A 16310-nucleotide genomic window follows, 5' to 3' on the forward strand; every position below is an offset into this window, starting at 1 on the left:
TCCAAGGGTAAGGTATGTGTAATCGCAGCTAACAAATAATTGTATGTGTCGCTTGGATGAGTCAGAGAACAGTATCATAGAGGCTTTAACCAGCCCTAGGAAGAGCTGCACTCGGTACTCATCTAGGCTCAAAAAATACTAGCAAGATAGAACGGTGAATTGTTGTGGTTTTGTCTTGTATGTCTTATTTTCTTTTTGTATTGCTATGGACCCCTCTTCTGAGTCTGAATTGAAAACATCCTGACACTTTTGACTTGTTTTCACTCATCAGGAATTTATTTGAACATGTTACATGAACAGACTAAAACTCTAAGTTACACTGGACTTCCTACATACTTTTAATGCTGAATAACTCTAGCAGACACACTATAAACAGATATGAAGAAACGCGCTAGCCTTGCCATATTAGGACTACAAACAACTAAATGCAACACTCCTGAGCAACAGCTTCACTCTCTGTAAAGAAACAGCGTATTTTCTACAACTTTTCTGTAACTGTAACATGTGAACACATGTGTATCATGTGTTTTACCTCTCCTCAAGTCCACGGTGTCGCTCTCACATTTGTCAGAGAGGTAGAGAGCAGAGTCATCCAGGATGAATCTGACCACAGCATAACAAAAACAACTTAGACAAAGATCTTACACTGGGCATCACCAGCTCATATATTGTGGTACAAACTGACAGTAGCATTTAAAAAATATTTACAGCGCTCATAATTCCAACATCTAATATTGTGATTTTGAGGGACGACATTTTTTGTTGTTGTGTTATGTAATGGACAATCGTCATGTTCAGTTTAGGGGTGCACCGATCCGATATTAAGATCGGATATCGGTCCCGATATTGACAAAATAGCTGGATCGGGGATTGGAAAAATGTACAGATCCACAGGCCGTTTTTTTTTTTTTTCTTCCTCTGTCGCACGTGTGTCACATGCTGGAAGAGTTGAGTGTACAAATAAATAAGACTTCAATACATTGCATCTATGTTATTTTGTCTTAGTTAGGAAAGTAATGTTTAGTTAGGAAAGTCTGGTGCCTTTAGTCTCTTCCACATGGTGGAAGGAAGGTATAAGGTGGAAGGTATACAGTGTATTATTAATTCAACAACGGTATTGGATCGGTATCGGGTATCGACAGATACACAAAGCCCAGGCATCGGTATCGGGACTGAAAAAGTCGGATCGGTGCATCCCTAGTTCAGTTAGTGGTGAACTGTACCTGAGGTGGAAGGTGGCAGTGTCAACAATGATATTACTGGACAGAGAGAAGGACTCTGCTGTGAACAACATGCGCAGTGGTAGATACAGAGGTCTGGCAAACAGAAAAACAAAAGATAAGGGTGCAAAAAAGGACAAAGGTATAGTGTATATTATCATTTTACCACACTTTTCTTTTGGTATAGTACATACCTGTAGTCGACGGCACAGGTAGCGAGGTGTGTGTGGAGGACCGTGATGACGGCAGGTGCTGTGTATCCCAGAATGGGATCATCAATGACATCCAGGAAGTCAACCAGCTGCAACAAACAAACAAACAAACAAACAAACAAACACTCAGTTGGCAGGCAAAACAGCGAACAACATTTTTAAGTCATCCACCTAATTTGATTTCAGTGTGGAGTGTGGTTTGCATTTTTCAGCACAACCCAAATGGTTTAGCTGGAAAATAAAACAGAACAAATTGCGATTTCCTCAATAATAACATCAGCTGCATGTCTATTTAGTTATGCAATTTGTCATATTAAATTATACTTTACTGGCTACAATGTAATAGTATATGCTTATTATCTCTGGGAGCAAGTAAGGGGAAAAAAGCAGTTTTTTTGGCAGGGCTGGTGAACAGGATGATGAAGAGTGACATTTTTTATTTCAGCAATTATATTTTAGAACATACAGTGGATTGTAAGATGCACAATATCTTACTACTCCACTGCACTCTGGTTGATTTCTACTAGAGAAATCGGCATCTCACTCTCTTGCACTCCTCATTCATACATTTATATTTCTGCATGAATGTGGAATGTCAAAAATGTTGGTCTAGAGAGAGAAGAATGCATTTTCTGACTCGAGCGACTTTAAATCTGACTTTTATCTCCAAGAGAATTGAAAATTGCTTTGCTGAATCCCTTTTACATTTTTTCATTAGGCAAGTAAATCATGAAATAAGAAAAACACCTTGAAATGCCTAGAAATTAAATAATGAATATTACTAGAAATCCACGGTAGTTTAAGTGCAGGAAGTCTTTTAGGAGGGATTTTTTTTTTCTTTCATGAACTTTTAACCAACAACAATGAAGAACAAGAAGATACTGAGAAGACTCCGTGATCTGTAAGAGGACTTGTTTCTTTTTACCTTCTTGTTCTGCTTCTCACCTGCTCATGCCAGCTGTGATTAGTCTGCGTCACGTAATGTCGCATGGTGGCACCTTGAAGTCGAAGGGCAACTAGAAACTCCTACAATAAGGGGCAGAAACAAACTTTGTTTAATTTCAAACTTCCATCAGCAGCAAAATCAGGGGTTTGAGGAGCACGTACCTTAACACTCCTCTGTGGGTCCAGTGTGATTTTGATGGCTGTGGACAACATCTGTAACTCCCCCTCTTTGCCGCCAACACTGCTCACACCCACCTCTGTGGGGTAAATGGTAGGGTCCAAGTGTTTTGGGGGAGTGAAGTTGGGCATCTCCAACCGCTGTGGGATAGGGGTGTCTTTCACCACCGCTGTAGTGATGTGGGGGGGAAGAATGATGACCCAGAACTAGGGCTGTCGCGTTTACCGCATTACCATGGTGATGCAGTCATGTAACGCCAACCGCAGAGTCAAACTTATCACCGATGGTTTTTTTGTCGTTCTTGGAAACGTGTTACTGTCATTAAACAGTGTTCATTAGCCTTTCTGTCTGTGCATATACTGATGCAGACCAATATTTCTGCAAAGTCGGCCTCTTAATGACAACACTGGAATAAAGATAGACATTTAGACTATATGCTATAAAGAATAAACTCCTACAGGAATAAATGCATTTGAAAAGTTTATTTTGGAAAAACTGCGATTAAAATTATTTTTTTTATGGTGGTAACTGCGGCGGTTTAAATGACTGCACCAAATGTGTGCGGTACAAAAACATTCAGTACCGTGACAGCCCTACCCCGAAAATACATTAACATTTTCTACTTTATTATGAATTAAATCTACTTATATAAAAAAATATGAATTATGTTGCAATATAATGTTTTCAAACAACATGACAGGTTGTACCTCGATGGTAGAGCTCCACTCGTCTGCTCTCTAGACACAGGAAATTGAGATTGGGGTCGTTCTGGTGCTGTGCCACACTGAATATCTTCCCCCCTTCCAGGTCGAGCACAATTTCCCCATGACTCTGGTCCTCCTGATCAAGGAGATGAAACGGAAACGGTTAGAAACGCAACAATTACTAGATAAAAACGTGATAGAGGTAAAATCATTTTAAATCGTGGCTCAAGGCAGAATCTGCAGTCTTTTGAAAACAAGTCCAAGTCAAGTGTCAGGTCTTGAAGATTAAACTTACAAGCAGCCACATGGCTCACCTTCTTGTCTGTTCTGGCTTGGAGACGACCTTTGCCGATAATCACAGTGAGGGAGAGGAGGCTGAGGTTGTGGTTAGGCCGGGGAGCTGACTGTTGGGTCTTTCCAGATGAATCACTGGCCAAGTAGAACTGAGGGTCGTCCTCTTCTGAATCAGAGTCTACGGCAGAGAGAGAGAGGAGACAGAGGAAAACATACTTAGTCTTTTTATATTCATCAATGGAGGAAGAAACATCCTGATTAATAAAAGATGTTTTCGCAGGCTAGCTGCTATTATATTTAATAGAGCTACATGTTTTTTTCTTCTTCATCAAAGCAGCCAAACTCACCAAGTCTAAAGGCCGACTTGCAGAGCTGGAACTCATCGTGGTGATGGCGGCTGTGATCGGGGCTGTGGGCTGAGGGGGGAGGAGGCTCCCACATCAACAGATCATTATTGATCCTTTTGGACAAAGGGGGGGGGGGGGCGAAGGGACATTAATGTTACTTCAGATGCAGGATTTAAGACCAATACAAAGACCAAAAAAAGGAACAAAGCTGGGAGCTAGTCTTTAACACAACTAATGGCAGTTTTACACAAACAGCTCAAAAATGAGGACACCGGCAAAATAAAAACGAAAATCTATGATTAAAGGCAGATGAAGTGAAACACCGTGTTCTGTGTTCATCTGAGAACACAGAAAGTTTCTGTACAATAAAAAAACATTATACTGAAGATGATTTAAAACATTTTCCAACTTTTTGGGGGATGCCTGGATAATGTTATCTTGGAGCCATCACACCTGTGCTACTGTTGAGGTACCTGTTGTAGAAGCTCTGGAAGGCCTGTTTGCTGGGCAGGAGGATGTAGGCCAGCGGCAGGTTGATGTCCACCGCACACTGACACTGAGCGACACACTGCGCCTGAAACTGACGCATCTCCTCTGGGTCGGCTGGAATCACCATCTAGAACAAGAAAGGAGAAATCAGTTCGGTCTGTAATCTTGATCAGATAGCTGATAAAAATGTATTTTTTTTTCCCCCTGTGTGTCAGCGCACCTCCTCAGTCTCAAACATGGTGCGGTTGGAGGAAAATGGGGAGCTAGTTTTGTCGTTGAGTTCACAGTGACTTTCAAAGAAGGCAGCCCCCAGGTCCCTGATGAGGTTCATCCCACTCAGACCTGCTGCCGGGCCGTGAGTCTCACCTCCACGCACACGTACTGATATCCTGCTCGCAGAAACAGAGAAGTAAGTAACACTGACTTGTGGTTAGAGTACATTACAACAATATTTTTGTCTCATTCCATGAGCAAGAATGACTCAATTTAGACTAGTACTGTAAAGTGCTGATTTCCAGCAGATTGTGAATTATGTATCTAATTCTTCTCATAATCACCACTACTAACCTCGGCGGTGAGTCACGGTTCTTCTTCACTCTGATACAGGGGAAAGAGCCGCCCTCCCAGCCCTCGTATGACCCTGGTGAGACAAAACACATCAGTTCTCTGTTAAAGGTAAAGGTCTGCTTCAGCTATATATATATATATATATATATATACATACACACACAAAAAAATATATAACTGCATATGAGTTTATTTTACAGCTTTTAGTAATGAATTGTGTTCTATATGACTACATACAACAGCAAAGTCTAACAGAGCTACAGTCAGCCTTACATATCAAGCAGACACATTTTGTACACATTTTGTACAGACTCATCATTATAAAATGGCAGGTATTGTAAAATCTCCAGTGCTTGTCTTGTCCTTTATAATGTGAAACATTACAAGCAACAAACGCAAGTTCCATTATCTTTATGAGGTAACAGCTACTCATACAAAATTACTAATGGGAATATATTAACAAAAATAAGGGGCTTTCCAACTTTTTACTAACTTATGTCCCTAGAACGCTATACTGATACAGAGTATTACCCTGGTAAACAAATTGACATTGAAAACACATTTGATTGTCTATATTGCAACAAGCAGTGGTCAGTACACTGTATGTCTATCTTTCGTTGCATTTGAATGAATATTCAGTCAGTACAAAAGGTTGTGCGTATTCCCACCGTGCAAGTCGGAGAAGGAGGCCTCCAGCAGCTGGGTGAGGCAGGGAGCCCACGGCTGTCCCGGGGCAGTCTTCTCGGCCTGGAGGTCCGGGGCCTCCTGGTGCTTCAGCTCCAGCTCCGTCAGCTCCAGCACCAGGGTCTCCTGCCGCACTGCCCTCTGGGTCGGAGGTCGACGCTTAGGGAGAGGCCGCAGGTCGGGTATGGGGAAACGAAGCCTGAGGATGGCGTGGGGGGAGAGAAGGGTGAAGGAGGAGCACAGCTCGCTGCTCTGGGTCTGAGGAAAGAAAGTTAGAAATCTCTTAGTATTTATTTTTCCAAAGACTTGACTGAAGATGGATTTTAAGATTTTAAGTTACAGACAATAGTCAGTTGCCTTCTGTGAAAGATGATGTCACTGTTAATCTGGGCAATCTTAAGACTATTGAAAACTTTCTTATTTACTTTTACACCAAATTTTGTGACCGCACACATATGCTTGGTCAGACATGATGGGATTACCTTTTCAAGCTTTTTCCAAGAAGATTTGTCTAATTTGTGTCTCCCATTGTCCTGCTGACATAGACGTTTGATGCATTTCTTCTAGACACCGCGTTTTCTGGCTTGAGTTCTAATTGGGTTACTGACTATTGCATTTCATAACAGGTCTACATTTTCTTTATGTAATTAGTTTCTTAATGAGGAAATGAACAGGTGAAACTCCACCTGCGTGAGTCCAGGTCCAGCAGTCTGTGTGGGACAGTGGCTGAAGGCTTTGCTCAGGTTCCCCAGGCGACTGATGATGTCCAGGTCCAGCTCAGCGCTCAGCTCTGCCAGCTCCACCCACACTACACTGTCCCGCCGCACCACCCGCTGTTTACCCTACGCACGCACACACACACACACACACACACACACACACACACACACACATTACACTAAGGGAAGCCTTTACCCGATAAATCTGTCTAATACATCTTATTAGACAGATAAAGTCTGCATGAATATGCTTATGATTATATCATCATCATAGTTCAGGATTTTAGGGTACAGTAGTTTTATTGGAAAGCTATTTTTAAAGGGTTATACAGCCTTTTGGCAAGAAAGTGGTCACATTTAAGACATTTAATACTGGCAAAAATATATATTTGGAAACTTTAGTCAAAAAAGTTTGGTACTCGTCTTTAAAATAAGGGTGTCACAATGTACCCGTGTTCACATTCAACATTACATTGATAATATCATGTAAGTTTCTAAGTAAAATAGTATCATAAGAGAACAAATACTGGCGGCTTTACTTTTTAAACTTCTTTTTGGGATTTTTTATTTTTAAGTTAAATTGACTCCTGTCAATTCAGTATTTGTAGTACCTGGCGTTAACATTGTAACACTACACTACTTTACCTACCACACAAACCAGACAAACATTGTTTGTACAGCACATTTTGTACACTGAAGGCACTTCACACAAAAACAAAATGAATGAAAAACAAATACCATTTATTTTTGATAAGAAATGTTTTTGCACTTAAACATGCACTTCTCAAGACAGGGTGTGTGTGTGTGTGTGTGTGTGTGTGTGTGTGTGTGTGTGTGTGTGTGTATATAGAGCATACTTTACGCAGGTGTTTTTCAGTGAGGCCGTAGTGTAGTTGGGCACACGGTCTGGCTGCAGCTCCAACTGTGAACAGACCAGCTTTCTGGAACTGAAGCAACTGGAAAGAGACACAATGTTCTGCTTATCAGCTTGGAAAAAGAACAACAAACAAAATTCTTTCAGATGACAGAAACAAGTTTATTTAAAAGTAACTTCAGTCTAAACAGTCATGTCACGTGTCACAATTTAAGTGACATTAATCTTGACTCCATGCTGGCAGTCAAACATATAACGTTGGTTATAGTACAAAAGAAAGATGAAGAACAGGTGTGACAGATTGAGATGTTAAACCTTATAATGACCTTATCTGATCACTTACTGTCGATACTGTTTGATATTAGCCACACTGAAAATATAATGACCAAACATGAACAGCCAAACAAATAAAAGATTTTCTACCTCGCTGTACTGAGGCTTTCCGTCCTCCCATAGGCACTCTAACAGCTCCAATCTGCTGAAGGAAAGGTCAGAGGACATGGCCCGACTATGGCGTATCCCACTCCGCATCTCACAAGCAACCTGCACGGCTGCTCCTGTCACTCTGGGAGAAAGGTTCAACAGGGGAAACGAGAATCATATTAGAATTTATTTTTGCAATGTGGCGGTTTGCAATTTACATAATGTAAATTGATACAAACCCTTGAGACATGTAACACATTCCTCAATCCGGCAGGCTATTTAACTTCATCACAGTTTGTTTTTCAGAAAGTCCTTTGTTTACTGAGCCGCATCTTATTAAGAAAGGGAAGTTTTACAGTGTAGTCAACTGAATCTTCTATGTAATTTTTAACTTCCACAAGCCCCTTTTTATATTTATATAATACATGCCAAAAAAAAAAAAAGGTACCTAGGAAATTATGTGGAAAGCTATGTCCACATGATAACTTATAACTAACCAAAGATAAAACAATGGTCTGTGTTCTCTACCTGAGATGGGAGTGTGGGCAGGCCTTGGCAAAGCCGCCTCTCAGACGGTGGAAGTCTCTCTCACTAAACATGCTGTCCTTGAAGAAGGCCAGCTCCCGGAAGAACACCTGAGACACCTGAGCCAATGACGAGGCTCCATCTGACTTAGAGGGTGGGTCCTCCTGCAGCAGGGTTAGGGTGAGCCCACCAAGCGTCAGACGCAACAAAGCATCGGGCTTCAGCTGCTCTGCCTGGCCGCTGTGTGAGCGTCCTGCAAGGAAGAGGATGGCAGTTTCATTTTTGTTAAAGACAAAAAGCTCAAACATCTGTGTAAAGTAGCAACGTAAATAACAATAATTTTGAGGACAGTTCTGTACTTGATACAGAACCCTTTACTCAGCACTGCAGGGATTTTACCTCTGGTCCGGCCGCTTGCCTGTGGTAGACTCGACAAACTGCCTGCTACAGGATACCTCCTGGGACAGTTCATCATGCCCTGTCAGGTAAAATTAAAGTGAAAATCTGACTGCTTGTGATTTGATGAGTACAATTACAAGTTCCAGTTCTGTGTTTGTTGTTGTTCTTAGTAAATAAGGGAGAAAAAAAAGCACACATTATTCCGTAAAATATTGTGTGCTAATGCACTTTCTTCTATTTGTACACAGTATTTGCACAGAGCACTTTGTAAATTTTTTTTTTAAAGAAAATAAATTTAACATTAAAAAAAAATTATACTATTTTTAGTAATACTAAAGGACACCAATATTGATAATTTAGGAATGTAAGCTTATTGTGCTAATCAAGGAAAAAGAGAAAAGAAAATCATTTTTCATTTTTATCAGCCTTACAACAGTTTCTCCACATGTGGCTATCTGCCAAGTGTAAACTTAAACTGTAGACACACACAGACACACAGACACACACAAGTACCTGTGCAGACAATGGTGCAGGCTGTGTGAAGCTAGCCAAACTGTGTGTGGAGGACTCCATATCACTGTCTGACAACTCGCTGCCGGAGCGCACAGACATCATGCTACTGGTCATTCCAGTGGGACCCATGGAGAAAAACATTTCTGCAGGTACACACACATAGATAAATACTACAATGTACACAAACACTTTATGGCATGTTGCTACCAGGAAAGGAGTGGCAGGAGTGTTTCCAAAGTCATTTCCACACCAGCACTAACACTAAAGGTTCACAACTCCACTCATTGAACTCACTACTTTTTTTTACCCACAATGGCTGACATGGTTACAAACTACATGCCCTCACGAGCAGGTCTTCTGAGGTTATGATGTATCTCAGACAAACTGCTTTGTGTACCTCCATTCTCCAGGCCGGTAACGTAGGGCTCTAGGTCGGGCTCAATATCCCACTCCTCGTCTCTGGGACTGGAGCCTAGCTGCTTACCGAGGTCCTCCTCAATCAAACGCAGGTCGTCTGAGTCTAACGGACGACTGAATGCTCCACCACACTTAGTCTCTGTCTCTGGGGGAGAGAGGACAGAGAAACAGATGAATGTGTTTGAGAGGGAAAGAGATCGAGGCTGAGTGTGACCTCACATTCAGGCATTTAGAGTGGTCTGTGACCTTACCCTCTAGCTTTGTCCTACAGAGGGAACAACACAGGTGTATTGTCTGTGTCTGAGTGTATCTGTTCTCCTGGCTTTTAGGGGCTTTACATTATGTAGTGCTAAAGCCTTTAGGCACCCAAATTTGTGGTGCATGCATCAATGTAAGCATCGTAACAATTATTTGCTATTCTATTTTTGAACAGAAAATTATTCTGAATGAATTCTGAATGTCCATTTGATAATAATATATTCATGTTATCATAACAGACCCTGCTATGACCTGACTATACTTGGGCTGGTTCTTTAAATAAGCCAGCTTAAGCTGACCAAATCGCCATAATCTTTTAAATCATTGAAGCACATGATTCATCTTGTTTCATGCCATAAGCATCATGATACATTAAACATAACCTGTAATGCAAATGAGATCCAGGAGTCAGAAAGGCAATTTCAATCTTAGATTCCAACTTCTTCTTTAGTTCTCAATAAAGTGTCAAATTGTGATCACATATAGATTGTTTAATGGCAAAAGTGGCAGGTGTAATCCAGGCCTGGGATTGGTGCATGTTTATCACAGTGGCTGTGTTTTACTGTACCAGTGTCTATGCAAAGGGCTGCCAGCAGGTCTGTCAGATGGGTTATTTGATCTGGAGACAGCAGCAAGTGGACACAGCCCACCTTCCCATCCAACTCCAACTGATCATCAGAGGGAAAGAGACAGGATACAGAAGTCAAAATGAGAGCATAGTTATGCCTGTAACAATTATTACATAATTGTCTAATTGTCAATTTTGTTTACGTTATCGCAGTTTCTTTGTTTAACCGCAATTAATTCCTAACATTAGCTAAGCTGCTAAGACTGTTGATGGTAATTGGAGATTTGGTTTGGAAAGGCAAAATTGTAATTATTTAAGTGATTATTGGTCAGACTGTTGAGCTAAAGCTATGGTAGTTGTTGGCACTTGACCTACACATTCATAGCAACAAAACTGAAAAGGGTGGATAAAGTTAGAAACACAAACACAAACACACACACACACACCTTTGGTCCAGGCAACATGTCGTTCTGTTTGATCTTGACGGTGGTCTCAATGAAACCGGAGCAGCTTCCTATGAGCAGTGGCTGAGATGCAGGACAGGGAGGGGATTTCAGGGGCTTTGCCTCTACTTCCTCTTCCTCTTCCTCATCATCTTCTTCTTCTTCTTCTTCTTCTTGTTCATCCTCCCCCCCCTCCTCCTCTTCTACTTCACTTGCCGTGGCTGATTCAGGGGGTTCCTCTTCATGAGGCCCCTAAGAAATGAGGAGAAATCTATGAGCATTTCTGGTAATAAATGATATTGTTGTTTCATATTGATGTACAGTATATTGTGATATGTTCCTCCAAGTTTACAAGAAAGAAACATTTTTATTTTATCAGTTTATTTGTCAGAGACAATGCATATAGGCATGGTTACATTTAAAGTGCAACCGATGTAATGTACTGTATGTGGGACTTCCAGCCGTAGGCTAATTTGCAGTCCTTGTCCCTGGTTAGGCTATTACACTTAACAAATGTAAGTGGTTATTACTTTTTTGCTTTGCAACAGTAGCAAGTGAGAAAAGTTCATATTGTTCAAACATCACTGTGGGAGTAAGAAACCGATTTATCAAAGTCTGAATAGCTAGATATTTTTAGTCAATTATAAACCCCTTTAATCCAAATCAGCTCCTCCTAAACGGCTCATGCTGTGGCACAGAATGTGGTGTACGTATTTTGAGTTTTTACCCATTTCTTAAGAACTATTCTTTGATATTTTTGGGTTTTAGTTTGCTTAACCTTTCATGATCCTGCTAATAAGTAGGTGAGTACATAAATTATATACAGAAATGAATAAAAGTGTGAAAGAAATAAAATATATACAGAGATTACACGTAAAGAATCCTTAGCAGTGAGGTCTCCATCACCTGAACTGTGCCGGTGCTGTCGTAGAACAGCTGAACCGCGCTCAGCTGGAGGATCTTGTGCAGGAAGGCGGGCGGCTGGTGGATGTCGACAGGCACGGCAGTCTTGCTGGCTGGATCTCGCACTGCCTCGTCAAAGTATTCCAGCCTGGAGAACCGTGCAAACAAACACACCAATTATTTAGCGCCCTAAAATTGTATTTAATTCAGTACATACAGGGAAAAAGTCACACCTGCATTGTGACAGCAGAGAGATGTAACATAATATCACATGCGATTTTCATTTTGAGAAAAACTCACAGTACCATTGGTATGAGGTAAGGAACTCTTACCTCATACCAATTATACCATGGTTTTATAATGAATATATACCTGACATACTGATCAGTACAAGTAGCACTTCATATGTTGTTATACTACATACAGTTCTGCTGTATGATGATGATCAGATAGCATCCGATTTAATAAACACTTATCCTGTAACATGCTTCACGGGGACTCAAATCAGTTGTTCTGTTAACAATCAAGCATTTGAGATAACAGGACCTTCTGGTCACTGACCCCAGATCAACACAGCCATCCTGAGCAGCTATGTCAATAAGCCACAAAAAAGGTTTCAACAGTGTCACAGTAAAACATGTTAGAAAATGGCAACAGTGATGGGACATGTGGCGCCAGAAACCCAGCAGTGACTACCTGGTAATCAAATAAGTGGGGAGTTCATTTGAAAATCTGGCTTTAATAATATTGTCACATGAGCACTATTTGTACCTTTACATTTGATTAGGACTGAACACTGCAGCTGAAAATAGTTAAGATGTGTCAAAAATGCATAAAATACATCAAAATGTTGAGAACATAATAAATGATTGCACTAGTTATGATTATTATTGTATCTATAGTCATACAACCAGTTAACTAACTGGCTCTCCACAGCAACAGTGGCCACATATTCATCAACGTCAAAGCCACAGACTCCCCTGACATCCCATATTGACGACACCTTAAGTACAGCCTGCACTAATTTGCAGCCGCTGATAGAAGCCTGTTCAGGTGAATGACCTCGTCCATACTGACCCCGTACAAAATGAGCTTCACACTGAGGCTGTCTGACAATTGAAGGTCAGGGAGTGCAAATTCATAACTTAGCAGGATCCTCTTCTCCTTTTCTGCTGATGAGCAGAGAAAAGATGAAATCTAATTCTTGTCTTCCATTTTGCTTTCACTCTCCCCTGACTGTAATATAAGTGCTGATGTGGGAGAGTTACAATATCACTGATCACCAAAGCACATTTTAGCACAGTAGCACCCTCTTGTGAGTGATAAAAAGTGAAATCCATCAAAAGAAAAGCTGGGTATGAATGTGGATGTTTTTATTTGTAGAAAGTTATGCTGACCACTATGTACAAGCTCATTCTTTGAAGCTGCTTCTTTGTTTTCATCGCCTCAAGTGCTTCAGACCCAGTTTGTGTTTTTCAGGCTACATTTCATGTTATGTAAAATGCCTGAACACATTTTATTTAAAATAACAACCACCTTCTATGTTTTTGCTCTGATCTGGCCTCAAAAGACACTGAAAAAATCCTGTGTTGATGTCTTTACCAAAGTAGCTTGGCGTCCTGCACTATATTCTTTTGTAGAACAAATCATGTGAGTCTTCTGTGCTGAACCTAGTCATATTGCTAGAGCCGTGTAATTTGTTAAATGGCCACTCAGGTACGCTTTTCAATAAATATAGTATTGCCAAATGAACTGTAAAAATTGACCTTTGGTTTTGCACCATGAGCTGCTCTCTATCAGCATGTCCCAGCAGTAAACAGTACCAAAAGTAATGTGTTTCTGTTTTTCAGGATGTTCCCACAAAAATGAATGAACACTGTGTGTATAAATCCTACAGTAGCATTAACAAAGAGGACATTTAAAACATTGTAAATACAAAAAAAGGACACAAAGTCATATAAGTGAATCTTTGAAAGTGAGCAAGGACGTACCGTTTGATGTGCACCTCTAAGGCAACGCCTGTTTCCAGGTCCAGGGGTTGGTGCTCGATGCGAACGATAGTGTCTATGAAGGTGACTTTAATACGACGAAGGACTGCAAACACAGATGAGACGAGACACATGCAAAGTTTTATCAGCACTGATGTTCCAAAGCATCTTTTTTTTAGTGGTGTGTTTTCAGAATGTTTTTTGTTTTGTTTTTATTTGAGAAATATTCCCAATAATACTGCCAGAGTATGGGGAAACTGATGTCTGTATGTTCACACTCACTTCTTCACAGAGTGAGGGCACACACAGATTTGACTCACCCGTCTCAATGGTTTGTGCAAACATCTCAAGCCCCTCCAGCTGGGCAGGTGGCTCCTCGGACGCCTCTGGGGGGTCCTTCAGGCACTCCTGAGCCAGCTGCATGCTGGAGGTCATGCTTGATGACCAGCCTTGGGAGTCCCAACCCCCACCTGAGTACAAACAAAACCACATGGGACTCAGTGATTTCTTGTGCTTTGACAGAGACGTAGTGTAAGTGACGTGTGCACTTTTTTTTACATCCAATGCAAACCTAGTAAACTCCTTAGTATGTGACGTAATATTTACACTTTACACATGGAGATCCAGGTTGCACCTCCTGAGCTTTCTGTAGTCCAGTACAGAGCTGAGAGGATTAGTTGATTCATTGATTGCCAGGTAATTAATCAATTAACAAAATAGTCAACAATTCATCATTTCAGTCCATTTTTGAGTAAAAATTCAAAAAATACTTTGAAATCACTTGAGGATATGCTGTTGCTCTTCTTCATGTGTGATAGTTAAGTGACTATTTGTTTTTTTTTTTGGACTGTTGCTCTGACAAAACAACTGATTTGATTATGCCCATTTGGGGTTTTTTTTTTTTTTTTTACTAATGCACTTAAACATCAGATATTAACAAATATACACTTATCTATCACCTGCTTCCCTGCATAACAAGAGCGCTACATCATAGTTTGGGGAAAACAGTATGAAAAACTGGGACAAATTGGTCCTTACAATACACTTTTGGACCACAGTCGATCTGATCTGATAAACCCTGGAAAATCCCCCTCACTCAACCTATGGATGGCTGGTGCATGTTTAGTGGCCCAAATGGAAGACCCAAGAGTAAATCCTAAATATTGACTCAAGAACATGTTTTTATGTTAACTTACTGGTCCGGTACTTGGGTCGACATGTTATCTGAAGACCAGAAACTTCTAAGGTGCAGTGATCAGTCAGGAGAGCTTGCCAGGGGATGGTCACTGCTATGCTGCTCACAAAGCCATCCACTATCTCCAGAGGAGCTCCAAGAGACTCCAAAAGCTCATTGACCGCCTGGAGTAGAGAGGAAGCAGTCAGAAAGAAACACAAAGTTAAAGAAATCTGAATAACTGGTTTCACACTGTATCATCACTCTGGTGTAGACTTTTAAAGCAACGGAAGTTTACAGCCAACATGGCAGGGGTAAATACATTTATTCTGAATGTTAAAACACGAGGGAGAGGTGCAGTTAATCTGGTGAGCTGGTGATGTGTTCCCCATAACTGGATTTCGTCGAAGAAATGCGAGCTAGGCTGAGAGCATGACGTTGGAGATTGTTGTTGAACTCGAGTGCAGTTGCGAAACAGTCAAGGGTGCACGAGCCAGACAAAAACACACGATGACTACTGCTGCTGTGGTGCAAAGTTGACAGCCACCTCTCTTTTAAAAACTCACCCAGACATCGAGGTTGATTTCCTTGATGACACCGCTGCCGTTGTACAGGTCCAAACCCAGCTGGTCCAAGCTCAGTCGTTCCTGCAGAAAGTGACCGAGGTAATGCTGTAAGAGATACCGACAGGCCCGCTTCTTGATTGAGCCTGACCAGGGGAAAAGCCAGCGAGACATATGGCCAGAGAGAGCGGGGAGAGGGAGCAAAGAGGTGGCGAAGGAGAACGAGTGCGAGTACAGTCCTCTGGCAACTGCATAACAGACTAACACAAAGTGTGCAAAAACAAGGAATGAGCCACAGCTAGCTACATGGGGCTAAGGAAGGGTAGACCGTAACTTCTACGTAAGTTCTCCCCTAGGCTTCACACAAAAAATCGAAAATCCTTTGCGTCAGGACCGATGAGACTCCCCTGCTACTTGACGAGACGTTACTCCAACTGTCTGTAGCTGTCTCGGCTCATATTTTCGGTACGTTTCTGTCGAATTGGAGCAGCAGGTCCTGTTGGTGCGTTTCTCTTGTTTCAGGGTTGTTTATTGTTATCATACGCCAACTGATGGTATGGTAAACGTACGTGCGTCTCGCGTCACAGTGACGAAAGGCAAAACCCGGAAAAGAGAGACTATGGACCCACCCAGGCGCCATCTTTGTAAGGTTAATAGTTTTTTTTTTGTAAATCTGAAAATATAATATAATAAATATATATTATATAATATAATAAATAATATAATAAATATAATCAATATTACACCTGTTTTGTATATATATATATTTCAAATGTGAAAGATTTATTTATTTAAATGTAAAACATTAACACATAAATGAGTACAGAGCATATGTACAGAGTCCATAATGTAACTAAGGTGGGGAGGAAAGACAATACTGAGTAAAATGATTTAGGTGACAGC

The 16310-nt window shown here is 41.0% G+C and overlaps 1 protein-coding gene across 1 annotated transcript in view; it reads right to left on the reverse strand.

The window, feature by feature from the left end:
- Positions 1-15965, reverse strand: part of atg2a (autophagy related 2A) — a 28588-nt gene extending 12623 nt beyond the window's left edge. Inside the window, exons 1-26 of the mRNA XM_078260465.1 lie at positions 15411-15965; positions 14867-15029; positions 13991-14140; positions 13674-13776; positions 11686-11830; positions 10783-11031; positions 10337-10436; positions 9491-9655; positions 9094-9236; positions 8581-8659; positions 8185-8434; positions 7657-7798; positions 7217-7315; positions 6327-6482; positions 5625-5898; positions 4957-5029; positions 4610-4778; positions 4374-4516; positions 3901-4013; positions 3574-3731; positions 3263-3395; positions 2540-2724; positions 2378-2458; positions 1415-1521; positions 1224-1316; positions 533-603 (exon numbers count right to left, since the gene is read on the reverse strand). Coding sequence (XP_078116591.1) covers positions 533-603; positions 1224-1316; positions 1415-1521; positions 2378-2458; positions 2540-2724; positions 3263-3395; positions 3574-3731; positions 3901-4013; positions 4374-4516; positions 4610-4778; positions 4957-5029; positions 5625-5898; positions 6327-6482; positions 7217-7315; positions 7657-7798; positions 8185-8434; positions 8581-8659; positions 9094-9236; positions 9491-9655; positions 10337-10436; positions 10783-11031; positions 11686-11830; positions 13674-13776; positions 13991-14140; positions 14867-15029; positions 15411-15581 — 3715 coding nt within the window. The 5' untranslated portion in view covers positions 15582-15965. The remainder of the gene's footprint in view (positions 1-532; positions 604-1223; positions 1317-1414; positions 1522-2377; positions 2459-2539; positions 2725-3262; positions 3396-3573; positions 3732-3900; positions 4014-4373; positions 4517-4609; positions 4779-4956; positions 5030-5624; positions 5899-6326; positions 6483-7216; positions 7316-7656; positions 7799-8184; positions 8435-8580; positions 8660-9093; positions 9237-9490; positions 9656-10336; positions 10437-10782; positions 11032-11685; positions 11831-13673; positions 13777-13990; positions 14141-14866; positions 15030-15410) is intronic.
- Between the last annotated feature and the right edge of the window lie 345 nt (positions 15966-16310).

Source organism: Sander vitreus, chromosome 10 (assembly GCF_031162955.1).
Source record: "Sander vitreus isolate 19-12246 chromosome 10, sanVit1, whole genome shotgun sequence".
NCBI lineage: Eukaryota > Metazoa > Chordata > Actinopteri > Perciformes > Percidae > Sander > Sander vitreus.